The 19,698-nt window shown below is 42.3% G+C and overlaps 1 protein-coding gene across 1 annotated transcript in view; it reads right to left on the bottom strand.

Annotated features, from left to right (window-relative positions):
* Positions 1 to 220: 220 nt before the first annotated feature.
* LOC137884832 (voltage-dependent T-type calcium channel subunit alpha-1H-like) overlaps positions 221 to 19,698 on the bottom strand; it is a 34,584-nt gene continuing 15,106 nt past the window's right edge. The window contains exons 14-33 of the mRNA XM_068726867.1: positions 18,670 to 18,860; positions 17,165 to 17,464; positions 16,286 to 16,386; positions 15,796 to 15,919; positions 14,551 to 14,619; positions 14,162 to 14,346; positions 13,943 to 14,069; positions 12,631 to 12,756; positions 12,420 to 12,509; positions 11,703 to 11,895; positions 9,619 to 9,770; positions 9,396 to 9,505; positions 9,155 to 9,288; positions 8,953 to 9,023; positions 6,789 to 6,867; positions 6,364 to 6,485; positions 5,690 to 5,980; positions 5,445 to 5,595; positions 2,959 to 3,518; positions 221 to 2,771 (exon numbers count right to left, since the gene is read on the bottom strand). Coding sequence (XP_068582968.1) covers positions 2,121 to 2,771; positions 2,959 to 3,518; positions 5,445 to 5,595; positions 5,690 to 5,980; positions 6,364 to 6,485; positions 6,789 to 6,867; positions 8,953 to 9,023; positions 9,155 to 9,288; positions 9,396 to 9,505; positions 9,619 to 9,770; positions 11,703 to 11,895; positions 12,420 to 12,509; positions 12,631 to 12,756; positions 13,943 to 14,069; positions 14,162 to 14,346; positions 14,551 to 14,619; positions 15,796 to 15,919; positions 16,286 to 16,386; positions 17,165 to 17,464; positions 18,670 to 18,860 — 3,827 coding nt within the window. The 3' untranslated portion in view covers positions 221 to 2,120. The remainder of the gene's footprint in view (positions 2,772 to 2,958; positions 3,519 to 5,444; positions 5,596 to 5,689; positions 5,981 to 6,363; positions 6,486 to 6,788; positions 6,868 to 8,952; positions 9,024 to 9,154; positions 9,289 to 9,395; positions 9,506 to 9,618; positions 9,771 to 11,702; positions 11,896 to 12,419; positions 12,510 to 12,630; positions 12,757 to 13,942; positions 14,070 to 14,161; positions 14,347 to 14,550; positions 14,620 to 15,795; positions 15,920 to 16,285; positions 16,387 to 17,164; positions 17,465 to 18,669; positions 18,861 to 19,698) is intronic.

Here is a 19,698-nt window from a genome sequence, read left to right as displayed (position 1 = left end):
CTTTGGATAAATATACTTATTGAAAACAAGCTACAAAAGTGTAATACCTCAGAAAATGGTGTTAACATTACTGTGCATACATTGTCGCTAAATTGATTTATTACCTTTTAATACATTTTAAAACCTTGCGGACCTTCAACACCCAATAGTTTTTAGTTTTTTTAAAATATCTTTGTAAAGAGGGTCAGGACAGTTTTAGAAGAAAGGTTATGGAGTCTAATGAAAGTCAGACAGGAAGTGGTTTTATTCCAGCACTGTCCAATCATGTTACTGCAGGTGAGCTTACTGTATATCATTCCCTGCTTTCTTTCTGCAGGAACATTTTACAATATCATGAACAACTGCATCACCCAGCATCATCATTATCATCGTTATCATAATCAACATCCTCTTACACTGACATCATCATCAATCACCCTCATCATCACCAGCAGATAAATTGACATTCAAAATGTAGAAATTCACCTTTGTAGTTCTCATATCATTGCTGCTGTGTTAATAAAATATAATCTTTGCTTTTTCTACAAAGTTTTACACACCGCTATATCACCTGAATAAGCCCTTCTGTACATCTGCTTCCGACTGAATTTTCGACCTCGCACCCGAACAACAAATCTCTTCCAGCGTCAGGTGAGAAGGGCCAGCTCTGGCTTCAGACAGCAGGGGGCAATCTCACTCTGCAGACCTGTGAACACATGCTTCATACTCACCTGCGTCTGAACTACCTCTACCCTGAGAATACCAAGACAGAGAAAAGGAAAATTGAATGGGTGAGAAACCAAGCTGACTGAACATTCGATTGGGAGGGATCAGGAATAAAGAGAGGTAGAAACTACTAAAGCCGAGGTCACACTACACCATTTTAACTTAGAGGCTCTAAGCGCAAATTGATTTGACCAACTGTCAGGGATGGTTGGATTCAGGCTGGGGAAGGTTTTTCAAACATCAAAAAGATGTCCATGTTTGATTTGACCAGGGAAATACTGCAATCTGAGAATGATCAAGCAACTTCCAGTGGCAGTTTACTGTAGGTTAAGAGGTAGGAAAAAATTTGTGATATGTAAAAACAAAAACTTTCACTCTGTTAGACATAACATTCTCCTTTTGCTCCACTTTTAACGTGCTGCTGTACAATTTGGTTTTTTTCTCGAACAAAATGTGCCTGCATCAATCTACATAAGCGTGCATTTACAAATTAAGCATTTATATATAAAAGTCTTTATCAGCTTTAACTTTTGTGAATTTGTCACTTAAAAATCTATTTCATTTGTAAACAAACTGTAATTTCTGCACCACAGAGCATGATAATAAGGAATCTTTGAAAAGTAAACAGTTCTGGCAAATAAAAAAGTTATTATAAGACTGGATGTCTTTCAAACTGGAAAAACTGTTCCGACTCAGAACAGAGACAGCAGTTGTTTTGACAATTAATCAATCATCATGGTTTGATGGTTCAAGACTCTCATATGTGGAGATTTTAGGCTTTTCCTTTTCTAACATCATAGAGAATTGAAAATCTTTCTAATGTTTTATAGACCAAGAAATTAATTGATTTATCAAGAAAATAATATGCAAATTACTCAATAACTAAAATAAACGTTAGTTGCTGTGTTATCTCTTTGTCACGATGTCTATGTGTACATGAGTAGATCAGTCAGTAACTTAACCTGTGCTGCAAATTTGTCTTGTCCTCTGACCTAGGCTTGAGGTGCAAGGAAAAGGACGAGAGTGAGGGCAGAGGGAAGACAGCAAGCAAGCGGAAGGTTAATGTTTGAGTAAATATAGCAGGGGAGTGACTACTATGTCTGAACTAAAGCTAGGACTATGATAGAAGTAAAGGAAACGTCTTCTTGTGTGCATCTTGTGTGCAAATAGCACAACGGGTAAGAGTCTTTGAACACATACACACTCATACACACACACACACACACAGTCCGAAAGATTTCTTCTCGAACACCCGGTGAACATCTTGTGATTGGACGGGACGAGGTGAGGGGCAGGTCCCAAAACAGGTATCCTTCCTGTTTTGGATTACAGCTCCCGCCCCTCTTGTGTGCTTCAGCAGCACATGAGATTCCTCCACTTTAACAGAATAACCAATCCACCGACATTGTGTTCTTTTAGTCGTCCACAGAACTCTCCTCTGGTGGAGAGATGGTTGTGGCATCAAATGACAGAGTCCGCCTTCTCAACTCGACACTGCTGTCCATCAGCTGCGTAGCCATAGTGACCGGCTCCTCTCCTGGCGGCGGGCTCATCCTCTGCTTCCTGTTCCTGCCCGACACCGGAGACACTGATTGACTGAGGCGGCTCCTGTGCTCCACGGGGCTCGGGGTAAGGTGTCTGCTTTTGTGTGAGGAGCTGGGAGGGAGCTGTGTGTGTGAGTGTGCCTCAACAGAACTGGTAATACGACTGACTTCCTCGTCTGCGTCGTCCAACTGGGGGCCTGGGTCCGATAAGACGGATTCACCGCTGGGGACCTTCAGACTGGACAGCCTCTGCAGGCTGACGGGCCTCGTCTCGACACCTGTTTCTGGCTGCGAAACGCAGATGGCCTGCTCGGGTACGTCTTCTTGCCCAGTGGTTTCACTGTGGCTCCGGCTGTGGCTCCTGCATGAGATGACCCTCTGGGGGTGTGTATATTTCAGTGTGTGTACACTGGACGATCGCTGGCGTGGTGGTGTGGAAGACACAGCGGCCACAGTGGGGTGAGACTCTGCCAGATCGTCAGCTGAACCACTCTGATCCAGAGAGTCACAGCGCACGGCCTCCTGCAGACACAACACGTGCACACAAAACACACATAGAAGACACAAACCTCGTCATGTCTTGGGCGAGTAAAATATAAAGGAAAAAATCTAAAATTGTCAGGAAATGGTTGAAAATGTAAAGCTAAAATTAGCAAAAACACTGTGTGAAGAGAAGAAAAGAGAAGAAGAAGCGGTGACAATAACACACCTGTCTCCGTAACTGTCTGCTTGCAGTGTGGAAGGATGCTGGTCTCCTCAGGATTGAACTATCTGGAACGTACGAGGGACTCAGCTTGTTTCTGTCTAAACTGTCTTCAGGACTGAGCCACTGAGAAGGATGTCTGCTGGCACTGTGGGTGGGACTCAGTCTAAGCGAGGAATTTCTGTCTATACTGTGGCTGGACATGAGTTTAGGTCTGTCTGTGTTGTGGTCTGGATTGAGCCTGTATCCGTCCATACTGCGAGTAGAGCTGAGTCTGTGTCTGTTTATTCGATGGGCCGGGCTGAACCTGCATCCATCTATACTGTGAGCTGAACTGAGTCTGTGTCTGTTTATTCTGTCGGCCGGACTAAACCTGCTGCCCTCGATACTGTCAGCTGGACTGAGTCTGTGTGAGGGGTGTCTGTCAATGCTCTGAGACGTGCTGAGGAAGATCTTTGGCCTCGAGCTGCGTCCAGTCCCCAGTGAAGCATGGCTGATGGCCGGCAGAGCCCCCGGAACCTGCAGCAGTGAGCCGCCTCCACTGGAGCCCAGAGATGTCATGGAGCCTGCAGAAAACAATGTGGCGAAGATCACATGGATACATTGGTGACAAGAAAACTTGTCTCTGCCAAAAAGTCATGTTTTTTTGCGTTTTGAAAATGTCACCATTTTATCCTATTAGACATTTGTGTGAAATTGTCATAATCAGAAATTTGAAAATAAATTGAAATAAAAATATGAAAAACATGTGTTGTGTGGCCACAGTGACCTTTGACCACATAATTCAAATCAGTTATACCTTGAGTGCAAATTGACATTTGTATGGAAGCCCATTTCCACCATAAAAAAAATAAAAATGACAAAAAACAACAACGAAATTACGAGATATAAAGTTGAAATTATAAGAACAACTTGTGAACACACTGCGTGTTTATCATGGAGCATTTCGACGTTTAGTAGGGAGCACTTTGGAATATTACTTTTTATGAAGGATGAGGGAACCTGTGAGGACATTGTATCTGAAGCGCTTCTTATTTCATAATTTATAAAATTAATTTATAAAATTAATTTATATCTCATCCTTTCGACTTTTTAATCTCATAATTTCAACTTTCTATCTTTTATTTTTATTTATTTTTTTGATGGCAGAAACAGGCTTCCATACCTTTGTGCCAAATTTGAAGAAATTTGCAGAAAGTGTTCCTGGGATATCGACGTTCAGAGTGGGACAGACTTTTAGGTCACAGTGACCTTCGATCACCAGAATATAATCAGTTCAGCCTTGAATCCAAGTAGACGTTTGTGCCAAACTTAAATAAATTTGCTCAAGGCGTTCCTGAGATATCAAAAGAATGGGGGACATACGTGAGTTCACAGTGACCTTAACCTTTGACCACCAAAATCAAATCAGTTCTTCCTAGAGTCCAGGAGGACGTTTTTGCCAGGTCTGAAGTAATTCCTTTCAGGCGTTGCTGAGATATCACGTTCAAGAGAATGGATTGGCCAGAAGGACGGCAGCATAAAAACAGAATACAGTATTTCTAAAGAGGGGAGTCTTATTGAAAATGTGAATTCAGATGAATTTTGTTGTTAAAGATATTATTTAAGTGCCAGTAAAACCCCTTCTTACAAATGATGATGTTTTCCTAATATATACTTAAATACTATACTGTATGTCCAACAATCATACAAGACGGAAAGTAACCAGATCATTTAATGACTCATTTTCAAACTAATGCACAGATTCACTCTAGATTCACTCTACTGGCGATATTCTATATTTTTCCTACAGTCAACAAATCCCAAAACAAGGCCAAAAACAAAAATCAACTGATCCTATTAACAAGTTCAGTCTGTTTATCCAAAGCCTGATATAATTTATTATTCTGTGCCATAGAGCTTGATAGATGTCCAAGACCTATTAAAAATGCATCAATGAGCCACCCGAGTGACGTGTTGCTTCATTACTAGGAACATAAACACTGCAGTTTATTTTGAGTCAATCCCACACACACACCGTCCTGCTGCTGTAAATGCTCACTACTAGAGCACCCAAAATGTATTAATCTACAGTTGAAAATAGGCCGCATCAATTACACTCCTGTTCGAGAAAGTAGCCCTGCTGTTTTAGGGAATATTTTGCCATTTCATGAATATTTTCTAAATGTGTTTTGTTTTTTGTCACAAACTACATACATTATACTTTTGTGACTGTGAGCACTGTTTTATACAATCTCGGTACAGTTCATTTATAATGTGCACATAAATAAACCTCAGTGTTTTTCTGGTTAGACCACTTTGTCACTAATATTAAAATAACCATCTCTCTCTCTAAGGTCTGTAATAATAGTGCCTCTTGTTGCACTGCATCACATCTCAACAGCCTTCTCTGCTATTTATGCAAACAATAACCTTTACTGCAATCAGTTAGTGGCTGTAGCAGAGTGAGTGAAATGTTCCTTAATTTAATTGGCTATAAACAACCAAATTACCTGAGTAGCTGTAGCCGGAGTACGCCTCATGGCAAATGGGAGGATAAGGGGAGCATCTGAGTGGCTGGACGTAGCTGTCGCTGGGGAGAGACAGCATGCGTCCTATGCTCAGCAGGTTGCCATGGGAACAATCCTCATCCTCAACCTGCACCTGCCACACAAAACCATCACCGCTGTCAACGTTATTGTCCCCTTCCTACCCCTCCACACACACAGAAATAAGAAACACAAACTCTGTCCGTTACCTGAGCAGGTGCGCCCATATTTGGCACCAGGTCTCCGCCCACAGACGCAGTACTGAGGCGACGGCTGGCCTCCTCCCTCTCCCTCATCTCTTCCCGCTCCTTCCTCTCCTCCATCTCATCCAGCAGCGCCTCCTTGTTGCTCTCCTCCAGGTGCTTCATGAGAACGGCTACGACCACGTTGACCAGCACGAACTGAGCCGTTAGGACGAAGGTGACGAAGTAAATGGGAGAGATCAGGGGCAGATAGGTGAGGCAGTGGCGTTCCTGCGGGCGACACTCTCGCAACGTGTCCTGGACGCCGAGGGTAAGAGAGGAGGATAGAGACTATTAAGCAATGTTGAAAAATGAAAATAGATAAAGTGATTTAAGGTGATATTCAGATATATTCATGCACTTTGTTGTATTTCCTCTCTTCTCCGACAGGGGGAGATGTGGATCTGAGTGTGAACAGACCTTGAGCCTGTCACAGAAGAATAATACACTCTCCGAAACCTCTAATGTCAGCAGCTCTTATTCTGTCATAAAAACAGTGATCTTCTCTCTGCTTAATATAACCCCTATCTTAGAACCGGTGCTTTGAGACAGACACATATGCACAGACACAAACATGGACTTTCTCATCCATCCATCTTCTTTAAAAAAAAAAAAAAGCAGACGAGAGGAAGAAAAATAACCTTCATAATCCCATTCCAGTTGTCCCCGGTAGACACCCTGAAGAGTGTGAGGAAAGCCATGCCGAAGTTGTCAAAGGTAGCGTGGCGACTAAGACCCTCACACGGGTTCTCATCGGAACACTCTGAAAGAGGATGAAAAGAGGAAAAGTGTCTTAGAGGCAGTAAGTGTGAGAGAGGAAGGCGATGGGAGAGAAGAAAGAGAACTTTGTGTAGATTAGAGCGCTCATTAGAACACTGATTCTAAATTGACATAATTAATGTATGTAACAACGAAATTTATGCATGTTACGTAATCTACAGAGTCAGCTGAGGCACACACTCTCTCGCGCACATCTGTGCATCCACATCGATATATATATGCATGCACACACTCACATGCTTGCACATACACGCATGCATGCATGTACACGCACGCACACACTAACCCAGTTTTCCAAAGAGCTCAACTCCCAGAGCTGCATAGATGAAGAACAGCAACATGAAGAGCAGACCCAGATTCCCCACCTAGACAGACATATTACACGCACACACAGATATATACAGTGTATGATAGACAGAAAAAAGGACATGTACAGTATACACCGAGAGAGACGCAAACATGCAAACAGATAGAGAGAGGCCATAGACAGAGGCTGCTGAACCGTATGGCAATGATGTTTTCTACATCTTAAAAACACATTAGGAGCCGTCATGATACCTGGAGTTGAATCATACCTCAAAATTTTGTTTGAGAAACAGAAGTGCACTTTCATACCCTGGATCCAGTCCTCGTGAACCACAAACTCGCCTGTTTATTCTAATAATAAAGTATTTCACAGGGACTTGGCTGGCCTACCCCAATGGTGGGAGGTGTGGAGACGTCTGATTAGATGACGGCTAAACCTATTGATGAAGTTCACTTGGACACCACTGCAAAGACCTGGGTTCAATCCCCTGCAATGATCTGTCACTTCAAAGACATTTGGCATTATTTGTGGGCGGGAAGGCAGTAAAGGATCATGGGTATTTTGCTGCACTAGAGATTTGTTTGTTGGGAAACATGTGTAGATGAACATGGGATCTAGGAGTAAAAGCACTGTCAAGCTCTGTGTGCTATGACTTTGGAATTACCCATTTAAATTTAAAAGGAAAAATTAAAGTGGTTAGAATTCAGCTGCATTTCAGGAGCAGGAACATAAACTGTTTAGAAATGTCTACTTGCCCAGCATAAATGTTCTCATCTACTGTGCCCCACCTTCCCTCCCCTTTCCTCTCTACCCTCTCATTTCTGATAGGGTCCCCCGAGGGTCCACTGAGCCCAGGAGCTGTGGTAGGTCCTTATTGAAGCCTTCCACCAGAGCGCATCATCCTATCCATCATTCTCACCAATTACTCACATTTCATATTCAAACAAGTCTAAGAGTCACAATAGCAGCTTGAGTTAAATGCTAATTTCAATATGCTGTGAAAAGATATTTAGCAGTAATGTTTACCATGTTCCCCATCTTAGTTTGGTGTGCTAGCATGCTAACATTAGTTTGTTAGCACTAAACAAAAGTTTTGAAGGTATTTGGTCATGGACCAACATATTGGACAAATTCAATAGCAAAATACATGACAATCTATCTAGTAATTGTGGACAGATATTAAACCTCATGTTTGCGCTAGAGGAAAAGTCAGGGGCTCACTATAGTCAATAGGCTTTATCCACCTGGGACGATGCATATCGGTACAAAATTCATAACAATCCATCCAATAGTTGCAATATTTCAGTCTGGCCCAAAAAGGTGGACCGACCAAACGACATTACCATCAAGCCGTTAAATGTGTCTAAAGACAGTTATGTGTGTATCTCAGATGACGGTTTAGTCCTTGCTTGTGAAGTCTCTTGTACACCAACAATAGCACTGCGTCAACAAAACAAAAAGCAGCATCCTGAATGAGACAGGTGACATCGTAGAGGCTTCGAGCAAAAAAAAAGAAATTGAATCAGGCCTCATAAATCACTTTTGCTGCATCCCAGAGCAATGTCACGTGGAAATGCTCTGCTTTCACCAATCAGATTCAGTGCAATTATCCATACCTGGTAGAATATGTGGCTAATTTTACTCTTTACCTCACAAGCAACTATAAAGAGGAGAAAAATATTGCTGCTGCGACAATATGAATAGTTTTACAGTCCTGCCTAAAAGGAGAATAAATTGCTGTGTGGTGTCTCTGTGATGATAAGCTTTCAGACTGGACTTTCTGATTCATATTTTATCTTCTCACTGACATTCAGTAGCAAAACAATCGCACCAAAGCAGCTGTGAAGTTATGTGCCATAAAGTAATGATTGAACTGGTGATTTATCAGCCACACTGATACATTTAAGCATCAACCATTAGCCTTTGGCTAAACATGAGGATGTCGTCACGCTTGTTTGGTGGTTATTTAGTGTCACTGAACAGTCTGTTGGGGGAATGTCAGTAAATCAGGAGCGGGGGCAGTCAGTGCCAGGCCTGATAAATCGCTGAATAAAACAAGCTGTCTGCAATTGTTCAGATCTGGAAACCAGGCTCAGAGTTAAAGAGACACGGTATATTTCACAGCGGCAGTGCCGCCTCTTACCTGAGGCAGAGCTTGCATCACTGTGTCCAACAGAGCTCTCATTCCTGTCGCCATCTTCAACAGCTTCAACACTGAAACATTGTAATGTGTCATCTCTCATCAGCCACATATCATCATCTTTTGTTTTTTTGTGTTTGTGTCACTGTGTGTTTGTCTCTGTGTGTGTGTGTGTGTGTGTGTGTGTGTGTGTGTGTGTGTATACCTCTTGTTATCCTGAGGACTCTCATGATGCGTATGATGGTCGGGTTGATGGGGAGGGAAGCATTCAGGTCTATTTCTTCCAGTGCGATTCCCATGATTGACAACAACACAATGGCGAGATCCAACTGGTTCCATCTTGACACACACACACACACACACACACACAAACAAACAATTTCGGTTTCTGTAAGGAGGAAGCTGTGTTTGTGAGTGTCTTTGTATTGATGTGAGAGCTTGAATACCTTTCTTTGAAAAAGCGGCGCAGGCCAAAAGCGATGAGCTTGAGGATTGCCTCGATGACAAAAACCACTGTGAAGACGTAATTGCAGTACTTCAGTATCTCCTCGAAGTACTGCAGGACACAAGACACACACTTTAAAAAACACTGTAGCCGTACTGTACGACCGCATACCGCTTCATTACTATGGTTCTAGGGCAGGTGGTAGAAGGTGTTGCCATGGTTACCCGAGGCTGATTGTAGTGCTCCATGCTCATGGTGAGGAGGTTTGTGAAGATGATGATGGTGATGAAGAGGTCCAGGTAGTGGCTGGTGCACACGGTGTGGATGGATCGACGCAGTGGGGAGTAGTCAGCGTAGTACGGCTTCTCCTGGGCCCCTGCGTGTCACACACACACACACACACACACACACACACACACACACACAGTCATTAAATGCTTCTGAAAGAAAAGCATAATATGGTGTATGAAGTCACTGATGAAGTGGATGCAAAGTGGCGCACTGCTTTGTGTGTGAGTGTGCATATATGTGTGTGTGTGTGAGTGAGCATATGTGTGTTCGGACTAAAAGTGCCACCTCAGGAATTCAGTCCTATCCATCACGCTCACACACACACACATGGCACCTCAAGGTGTCTTTGGGCAAAAACTCTCGCTGTCTGCTGCCAGACAGTTAACTGACTAAGAGGAAAGCACTACTAGAGATTGCACTGCAGAGAGAGTAGGACGGAGTGAGACAGAAATGAGGTAGAGAAAGAGGGAGAAAGTGTGTGCTGTAGAAGTGTGTCTCTGAGCATAATATGGGCATAAAGTATGCATGTACTTGTACAGTATGTATGCGGAGAAAAGAGGTTTATCGTGTGTCTGTGTGTGTAATATTACAGCTACCATAAATGGCCAGAAGTATGTGGACGTCAATGTTTCGTGTACATTTGGTGGGGCCTAGTCCCGAAGTTTAAGTTAGGGATCCCACTTTAGAAAAAGAATAATGCCGCAGCGTATAATGACCGTTTAGACAATAGTGTGATTCCAAATTTGTGGCAACACTTTGAGGAAGTTCCTTTCCTATTTCAAACTTGGATGCATGAAGACAATGGAACAGCAATGAAGGCAGCGCCTCACTCATCCCTATGAAAGTTGCTCAGTGATGCATGAAACAAAAAACGCTTGACTTCCAGGTAAAAAATGATCCGCATCTTCCAACAATCTTTTGCATCCATGTGTCCCATAGAGCAAGAGCAGTAGCGTTTCCTTTAACCGTGCCCTCCAGCCCTCCGTCTAGCCTTGTTCTCAGGAAATAACTCTGGTTTCATTTATCAGTGCATTTTACAACTTTTAGGGCCTAATGATTTAAATAAAGTGTTCATACCTAAAAAAAAATGTGTCTCCCATTGTAAGTCTTTTTTGGTCCCCATGGCATCACATCACAGACCCAGAAAGGATATTTGTTAGTTTAGTAGTTTGGCCACGATGTAAAATTTGCTTCAAAGCCTAGAGCTACTCTTGAAGGCTTGATTTCCTGCAACATAAAGCAAGGTCCATGAAGAAATGGTTTTCCAAAGAGCCCAGATCTCGACCCCGTGAAACACCTATAGAATAAACTGGAACGCCAGCTGAGAGCCGGGCCTTATGGCCCAACATCAACACCAGACCTCACTAATCCTGGATATGCACTCGATGAAGCTGCATCATATTCTGGTTGCGCCACGGCTCCGTCACGTTTCAAATGTTCATTGGAATCATTTCAAAGGTGGAGAGTCTTAAAATGGTCTGTTCTTTAGAAGCCTTTTCAATATTGTTTAGAGCAGTTTGACTTAAATGTTTGTGTTGATTACAAATTTGCATGTAGAAATTAAGTGTTTAAGGCTGCAATACATTACACACAGCTTGCCGTCTTATTTTCATTTTGTGCCTGTATTATATAATAAATTATAAAAAAAACGCAACATTACTTCTCCTCCTTCACAAACATTGAAGAGGAAGTGACATAAAAAAAAAAGAAAAATGTTCGTGATGTGTCTGTTTAGACAAAGCTAATCGTCTATGCAGGCATTAATACACGTCATATTCTTGCAAATTTATGAATTTCAAAGTTCAGAGCCCTGAAACACAGCAGAGCAGATAAAAGCACCACACATAAGCCGTGAGTAAGGTGGTAAGAAGCCTTCCTAGTAGAGTGGGGGCTGTTATAAAAGCATATCAAGTGGTTTTTGAATCACCATCACATACGGGTGTAATGTTCATGTGTCCACACACTTCTGGCCATATACTGCATGTCTGTCATTCCCCATCCCCTCCCGTTATCTCACTTCTCCTCCTCTTCTCCAGCCGTTTCTGCCGTTTCTCCTCCCTCATCCGCGCCTCCTCCTCCTCCTGCTGCTGGCGACACTTGTGAAAGTTTTCCACCACCACGCCCACAAACATGTTAAGCACAAAGAAGCTGACGATGAGGAGGAAAGAGATGAAAAACAGCAGCATCCAGGGGTTGTTGTTTCTTATTGGCTGCAGAGAGACACATAGAGAGAAAATCGAAAAAGACAGGAGGAGGAGGAGGAGGAGGAGGAGGAGAAGGACGAGAGGTAACATGGGGACAAAAAGACAAAGAGAGGAGGACCAAATAGTGACAAAAGAAGTTGAGAAGCGGTGGAGAGGAAGAAGAGGAGAGAGCATAAATAAGAAGACAATGTAAATCCTGAGTCAGCACTGCACTGTCAACTCACATCTATTTATCCATCTGCCTTTTGTCTTTCCTTACACCACTCTTATCTCCTGAAATATTTCGCCGTTTCCGCTTGAAACAAACAACATCAGATGGTGCCTGAGGCTAACAAAAAACACGACCAAAACACAGTAAAATACAATATATACTGGCTGAATGGTTTGTATGTCTCCCTGATATTTATTTTTTACTTCCCACAAACCCTCTCTTCCTCTCTGTGTGTGTGTGTGTGTATGTGTGTGTGTGTGTGTGTGTGTGTGTGTGTGTGTGTGTGTGTGTGTGTGTGTGAGTGCGTGCGTCTCTTCACCTGCTTGTCCACTGCGACAGCATCCAGGCCATCATACATGATGCTGACCCAGCCGTCTTTACATGACAGCACAAACAGTGACATCAGTGCCTGGAAGAGTGAGACACACATAAATCAGTGTCACGCTGTCAATCAGTTTGTAAGAGTAGGTGTCAGCCCTATTGGTGTGTGTGTGTGTGTGTGTGTGTGTGTGTGTGCGTGTGTGACAAACCTGTCCCAGGTTGTCAAAGTTGTATTTTCGTCGAACCCAGCGGTATCCTGCCCCCAGACACTGTGTTTTATTGGTGATTTTGCTCACATCCAGCCCGTCACAGTGGAAGAACTTCCCTTTAAACAGCTGTATTCATAGACAGATGTGTGCACACAGATAAACACATACAACAACACTGTGACCTCAAGGTAATGTAAACATGTAAAAAGTATTACTGTACAGTAGATTACTCTGCGAGCGCCTGCAGGCCTACTGTATGTTGCAGCTAAGACATCCAAGGACCATCTGGTCCAGTCTGCTTCACAGCTATTACACACTCCAGCATGTGAGTGTTCTCATTACAGAATGATTCAGCAGAAGTGTTTTTTTTGAGAAATATATGCCTGTGTGGTAAGATTAGCTTCACCAATTCATCAAGCATAATTTTCTGTGCAAGCGTTCATTAGAATACTTGCAGGAATATTTCCAAAAGTGGAAACTAGTAAATACCTTAGAGTTTACTGAAGGCCTTTACAGTGAATGACTTTTAGTAGCAAAATACCGTTGAAATAAATATTTAAAAACCTTTTTGGCTTGCTGCCCCTTAAAATGAAGCGATGCGTAAGTGAGTTACAAGCAGTTCAACAAAAGAGCATTTTGCCCTCACCGATCCTTTGCTTTGAAGGATCTTTGAAGGATACCAAGGCCTGAAGAGATGAAACTATCCAGTATTTCTCAAGAATCAATTGCTAGTGATAAAATCAAATTATTTTTGTACACTTTAATCAATACTTTACTTCTTATCTTTGGGCCCCATGGAGGGTCCTGAAGGGTGGTGAATCATTGTTTTATAACATGATAATCTTATGGATCTTTCTATATCCTGTAGAACTACGTTTGTTTTTAATTTAATTTAATTAATAAAAACAAAATTGCCAAATTGCCTGGAATTACTAAACAACAATATTAACTGATTAATACAATTAATATTATAGAAATCCAGTTTTAAAAACACTTTTTCAGCACAATCCCTCTGTAGTTGAACCATTGTATTTTTAATTACTTCCAGGGATTCTGGCGCATAATCAGCTCATTTGCATTTCCTCCCAATTTTTCTCATCCTATTTTATTACCTGAAGCATTTTCTGAGTTGTACCTCGTTAATTTTAAACGATGATGATCAGTGTCTTCTTGCAGCAGAAGAGACAACAGGCCTTGGATGTTTGCGCACAAAAAAACGGGTGAAAATAATTTGAATGCAAAAAAAAGTAAAAGAATGAGGCTTATCTTTAACCAACAGGGGAACAAGGAAATATACAGTATAAATGTTTACCTGGACTCCCAGAATTCCAAACACGATGAAAAAAGCACAGCAGATGAGGACAATGTTCCCAATGGGTCTGAGAGATGTGATCAGAGTCTCCACCACCAGTTTCAGACCAGGAGCCCGACTTATCACCCTGCGACACACACACACAGTCACACACATGCTGCACAAGTACACCAGAGAGTATCAATGGAGTAAACACAGGAGAAAACACCGTAATCCTACCTGAGTGGTCGCAATGTGCGGAGCAGACGAAGCACACGTAGGATGCCTAAGATTCGATTACCACCTGCTGAGGCGATGGAGACCAGGATGTCCACCATGGACACAAACACCAGCACTCCGTCTAAGATATTCCAGCTGCTCTGCAGGTACACACCTTTTCCAAAGTACAGGCCCATAGCTACCACCTTAACACACACACACACACACACACACAGAGCAAAATTACTGAAATAATAAAATAATATGAGGTGAATAATATGAGGTGTAAAATTAGTTTAAAAAGCAATTCTGATCCCTACTTAGAAAGAAAATTGCCCTTTTATAAGTAAGATGAGAAAATGAATCTGAAGTGAAGTGCTCATTCAGGAAACGTGTCCTGTTATTGTTACCTTGATCATCATTTCACCCACGAAGATCACTGTGAAGATGTAATTGGACACACTGAGGAACACCCGCTCCTGTCACACACACACACACACACACACACACACACATTTATATACAGACACATGAGCTCATATCGTCGTTTTCCAGTAGCTTTAGTACTCTCTCTCCAACGTGTTATATAAGGAGTTGAAATAAAAATCCATTAAGATTGTAGTACAACCATGATAAAAAAATACCAAGCACAGAACAGCACATGTTCTTAAAATGGCTCCCAAACTGCTGTGCAACAAGCCCATGAACTCTGCTGTAATCAACAGCTTGTGTTATGTTATGTTGTGTTGTGTGTGTGTGTGTGTGTGTGTGTTATCTTGTACTTCTATCTATGTGAGGACTGATAATGAGATATAAGACTTGAGGCCAGTCCTCACTTCTTTAGCTTAAGGGGAGGCGAGTTTATTTGTATTGCATCTTTCGGACACAGTGCTTTATAAGGAATAGAAAAACTACATTTAAAAAAACACACACAAGTTGGAAATTACATTGATAAAATATAATAAAATAGACCAGACCATACATGGAATACAGTTTCAGTGCAAAATTACAACCATTAAGTTTAGGTTAAAAGCTACTACAAGGGACTTTCATTTTGTGTTGATTTTGGTTGTCCCTGTGGACAAAAGTGGTAGTGTTTCTGATGACCAGAGTCCCTTTATAAAACCTCTCATTTTATTGCAGGAGCTGTCTGATAATCGTTGTTCTCACATGCCAACCCTTCCCTCCCGTGGGCCCAGTAGTAATACATGCTGGGCCTCCAGCAGACTGTTGTCGGTGTTGGCTTCCAGCGGGGACCGGCAGAGCAGCGAGGCAACGCTCTGCTCCCGGGAGGAGGAGGAGACGCGGAGCTCACCTCCTCCCGCCGGCAGCAAAGCTGGATCTGCGTCTGTCTGCAGTGGACTGGTCGCTGCCAAAGAAAGGCCCCGCTGGGAATAACTTTAGGAATAACTATAGAAATAGTCAAACGTCTTGCCAATGGTCTCGTTTACTTATGAAGGTCATATAGAGGCATCAGTATTAAATTAAATTGAGACTTTTTCATAATCAATTAAAAGGTCCTCACAGTAACTTTAAAGGTTGGAGTTAAGCATGTTGCTACGATGGTGCTAGGGAACGCAATATGTTAGTCAGGGTCCTCACAAGTATCGGAAAAATAACATGTGAATGTGTGTGTTTGCATGTGTGTGTGCTACCATGCTGTTGGACGGTATGTCAGGTCTTTCCAGTGCAATGGTGATACAATTAAGAAAGATGAAGAGGAGGATGACATGATCAAACATCTTGTGACCTATGACCCTCTGACACCACATCCTGAGCCTGGAGAGAGAAACAGAGAGGGAAATAAATGAGTGTTTGCACTTATCACACATCACCTACATCACTGCATTTGTCAACATAATGTTTTTGTTTCAACTCAAACAGCTTTAATTGATAAAAGTGATCACTGTGTTACACTTAAACTTTGGCTTCACACTTCAACTGACATCATTCGACATCAATCAACTGCTTCCATTCGCTGTGGTTTAAGCCACCTAGGCCACTCAGGAGAATATTAGAGGCAGTGTTATGTGTGTACGTGCGTGTGTGTGTGTGTGTGTGTGTGTGTGTGTGTGTGTGTGTGTGTGTGTGTGTGTGTGTGTGTGTGTTTGTCTGTGTGTGTGTGTGTGTATAGTGTGTATTTACCGGTTGTGTGGAGCGAACAGATAGAGAGACCACTCTTCATGCTCCAGGCACCACTGAGGCTCATATGGCTCCAGAATCTTCTTCAGCTTCTTACATAAACTCTGAAAATAACACACACACACACACACAAACACACACACACACACACACACACACACACACACACACACAGACAAAAATTTGCATGAGAATTTGGACAAACGATTTTGACGTTAGTACATTTTCTGTGCACTCATTAAATGAATCATGCAATGGCCACGTTATAATTCAGAATTGGGCGGCTGTGGCTCAGGAGGTAGAGGGGGTCGTCCACTAATCAGAAGATCAACAATCCCCCGGCTCCTCCAGTCCACATGTCGAAGATGCTGAACCCACAATTGCTCCCGAAAGCTGTGCCATCGGTGTGTGAGTGCGTGTGTTGATGAGCATTTAGATTAGATCCTTATGGGCAGTTTGGCACCTTGCATGGCAGTCTCTGCCGTCAGTGTATGACTGTGTGTGTTGATGGGTGAATGCTGACATGCAGTGTAAAGCGCTGTCAGTGGTCGGACGTCTAGAAAGGCGCTATATGAATGCAATTAAATTCAAATTGTTTCACTTGGTGTAAAACATTGAACTGCAGTAGTGACCTCACAAAAATTCCAACACAGAACAAGTTTATCAAACAATGTTCCCAATATTTCCTCCACCCTGCTCATAATATATATTCAGCTAATTAAATATTTTCAAAGTTACATAAGAGTTCAAGGGTACTACGGTTGGAATTTATGCCTTCGCAAGAAATTAGCAGCAGTTTTTGAACTTCGGAACAGAAGATGGTCCGCTCACACAAACAAACATCTATATTTCACTAACTAAAACAAAAGCAGAGAGCAGTACCTCCTCTACCTCTTCCTCCTCCTGATCGCTGTGGCAGAGCGTGGTCAGGGCAGCATCATCAGGGAGGTGAAAGGTGGTGCCGTTGCAGTCGAGCGGGTGGAGCACGGGCACCTGCAGGTACTCCGATTGATCCAGCGACGGCTCCCTGCTGCTGAGGTCTGAGCTTGTGTGTGTGTCGGACAGCAGGGACTCCATCTCCCCTGACTGACTCTTCCTGTGGAGGCTGGGGGCTCGGCTGATGCTGGTCCAGCTGGAGCGGCGGCTCTCTGTTCCGCAGTCCCACGGAACCTGTGAAGGCAACTTCAAACAACAGGAACAACTAGCTGGATTTCTAAATTGATTCCTTTAAGCGCAAATAAAGATTTAATTCTAAACAGATTAAAAGTGCTCTGTGAATTTATTGGCCAGTAGCAGTGCTGTGAACCAAATATCAGCCTGTACATGAGGACAAACTGTCCGATTAACTGAAAAACGATTCAGGCCTATATGTGATCATATTTTTATGTGACAATAATTCTGTTGTGTTTGTATTAGCGGGGAAATCTGTTGCATCAAAACAAACGCCCCTAATTTCTGTGATGGATTAACAAATCATAAGTGAACACTACTCCATGTGACAAACTGCACCGAAAAAAAAAAGCAGGACATTAATCTAAATAAGTCAAATATATTCATTCGCCACTAGTTCTGACAAAAGCTGTACTGTAAAAAATGATGTGCATTGTTCTGAGTGAAACCAGATTTATAGAACACCTACGTTATTTTGCAAGCAAAAGCTAATAAGTGAAACCACCTGAAATGTCACCAAAAGGCCAGGAAAACTTGGAGAAAATCCTCCATCGTCCAACCACTAAAACATCCACAGCTGGAGAGAACACCATCACTGACAGCAGCGTGCCACCAATTAACAGGCAGCGGCAGTTGAAAAGAGCAGCAATGCATATCATTTTTCTCTGCACTGCACAGGTTACACTCCGTCACGCCTAAAAAAACACATTTCTCTCCTGTGATGATTCTGACACGCCACGTGATCAGAGCTGATAGTAACTTTGCTTGGATCCACTCGGGTATGAGACGTATTGACACACAGACCCGAGACATGACTTAATAGAGCAGGCTGGCTGAAAAAATGTTGGTTGCAAGATATTTGCAAATGTTATATAAGGAAGGAAATGTATGTAAGTAATTTGTTAGGTGTTAAGAATGACAACAATGTTGTTTTTTGTGAGAAACACTGAAGGTCTTTAAGATGTTTTATTTTCTCATATGGATTATAAAACTCTGTTGTTTTGTAGGTTTTGAACTTGTGCAAAACGGTCACAAATCCCCAATTTCGAAATGTAGATATTCTTCTTTCCAATCATATCTAAATCACAGCTCAGCCTGGCTTTGTCTCCTTTTTAATATATTTCATCATTCTCAGTTTGAGTGCTTCTGTAAATCAACTTTATTGCTGATATTTAATGTGGTGATAATAGAAGTGAAGGCACGTGTCCAAGGCTCACCGGTGACCTCTGCTCAAGACTGTGGATGTCCATGGAAGCACCACTCGCTCGGCGTGACTGGCTGTAGTTTATGGTGGGCGTGGCTGCAGTGTGCGTGATGACCGGCAAAGGAGGAGGAAGGTGATGGGGCATGGAGGCTTTGGGGTTCAAAAGACCATTGGGGCTCAGCATCATGGCCTGAATCTTGAGCTCTGCACGTGCACACACACACACACACACACACACACACACACACACACACACACACACACAAAATTATGCAAACTTTTTTTTACAGGATAATTCCAGTTTATTGAAAGTTGCTACTTTCTTATTTTCATTTTTGCCCATTATTTGTATTGGTTATGATCAGGGCTGTAGCAACCACTGAAGACATTTTTTGTTTTGGGAATTTAAGCACCTAAAGTGTAGTTTACATTTTATTATTTAAAGATGCACATAGTGACATTTTTAAATGTAGATACCAATATTTCTTAGATTTAGTATTTAATAAAAACATTGTCAATTTTAAGACAAATGTAAAAATGTTGGGTTTTTTTAAACATGAATACATACCACAGTTTAACAACTGACACTTTCTATCCCTGGCAGAATAGATAACAATCTCTGTCAAAATGATCTTAGAGGCTGCTTGGCCTTGTGTGATATACAGCTATGAGAAGTATGGTAGGTCAAGGTTGGTCTATAAACTGTGACGCTTAGACAGTTTGGGTTATTTTATTGGGTAATTAAAACCTGCATGGTCATGTGACTTGTGTTGCTTGTGTTTCTTGTCCTGTCCGACGTCTTTTTAGAGCTGCACTTCACTGATCTCAGAAATGAACTTGGTGAGTACAATGTTATTATTAGCCACTAGTGCCGTGCCCATTCAAAATGTGCCTGTTCGGAATGGGAATTGTCCCATTGGCCTCCGGTATTGCTGCTTGCGGCTTTCTCTAGAACGACTAATCAAAACAACTTCATACTCGACACTACGCTTCTTTGTGTCCTGAGCGATACAAGTGCCATGACATTGTTGCATCCCCGACC

Source organism: Cebidichthys violaceus, unplaced genomic scaffold, assembly GCF_023349555.1.
Source record: "Cebidichthys violaceus isolate CVI_PGR_0920_01 unplaced genomic scaffold, fCebVio1.0.p SCAF_4, whole genome shotgun sequence".
NCBI classification, from domain to species: domain Eukaryota; kingdom Metazoa; phylum Chordata; class Actinopteri; order Perciformes; family Stichaeidae; genus Cebidichthys; species Cebidichthys violaceus.
The sequence above is the reverse complement of the archived record's forward strand: the minus strand, read 5'-3'. Positions and strand labels throughout refer to the sequence as shown.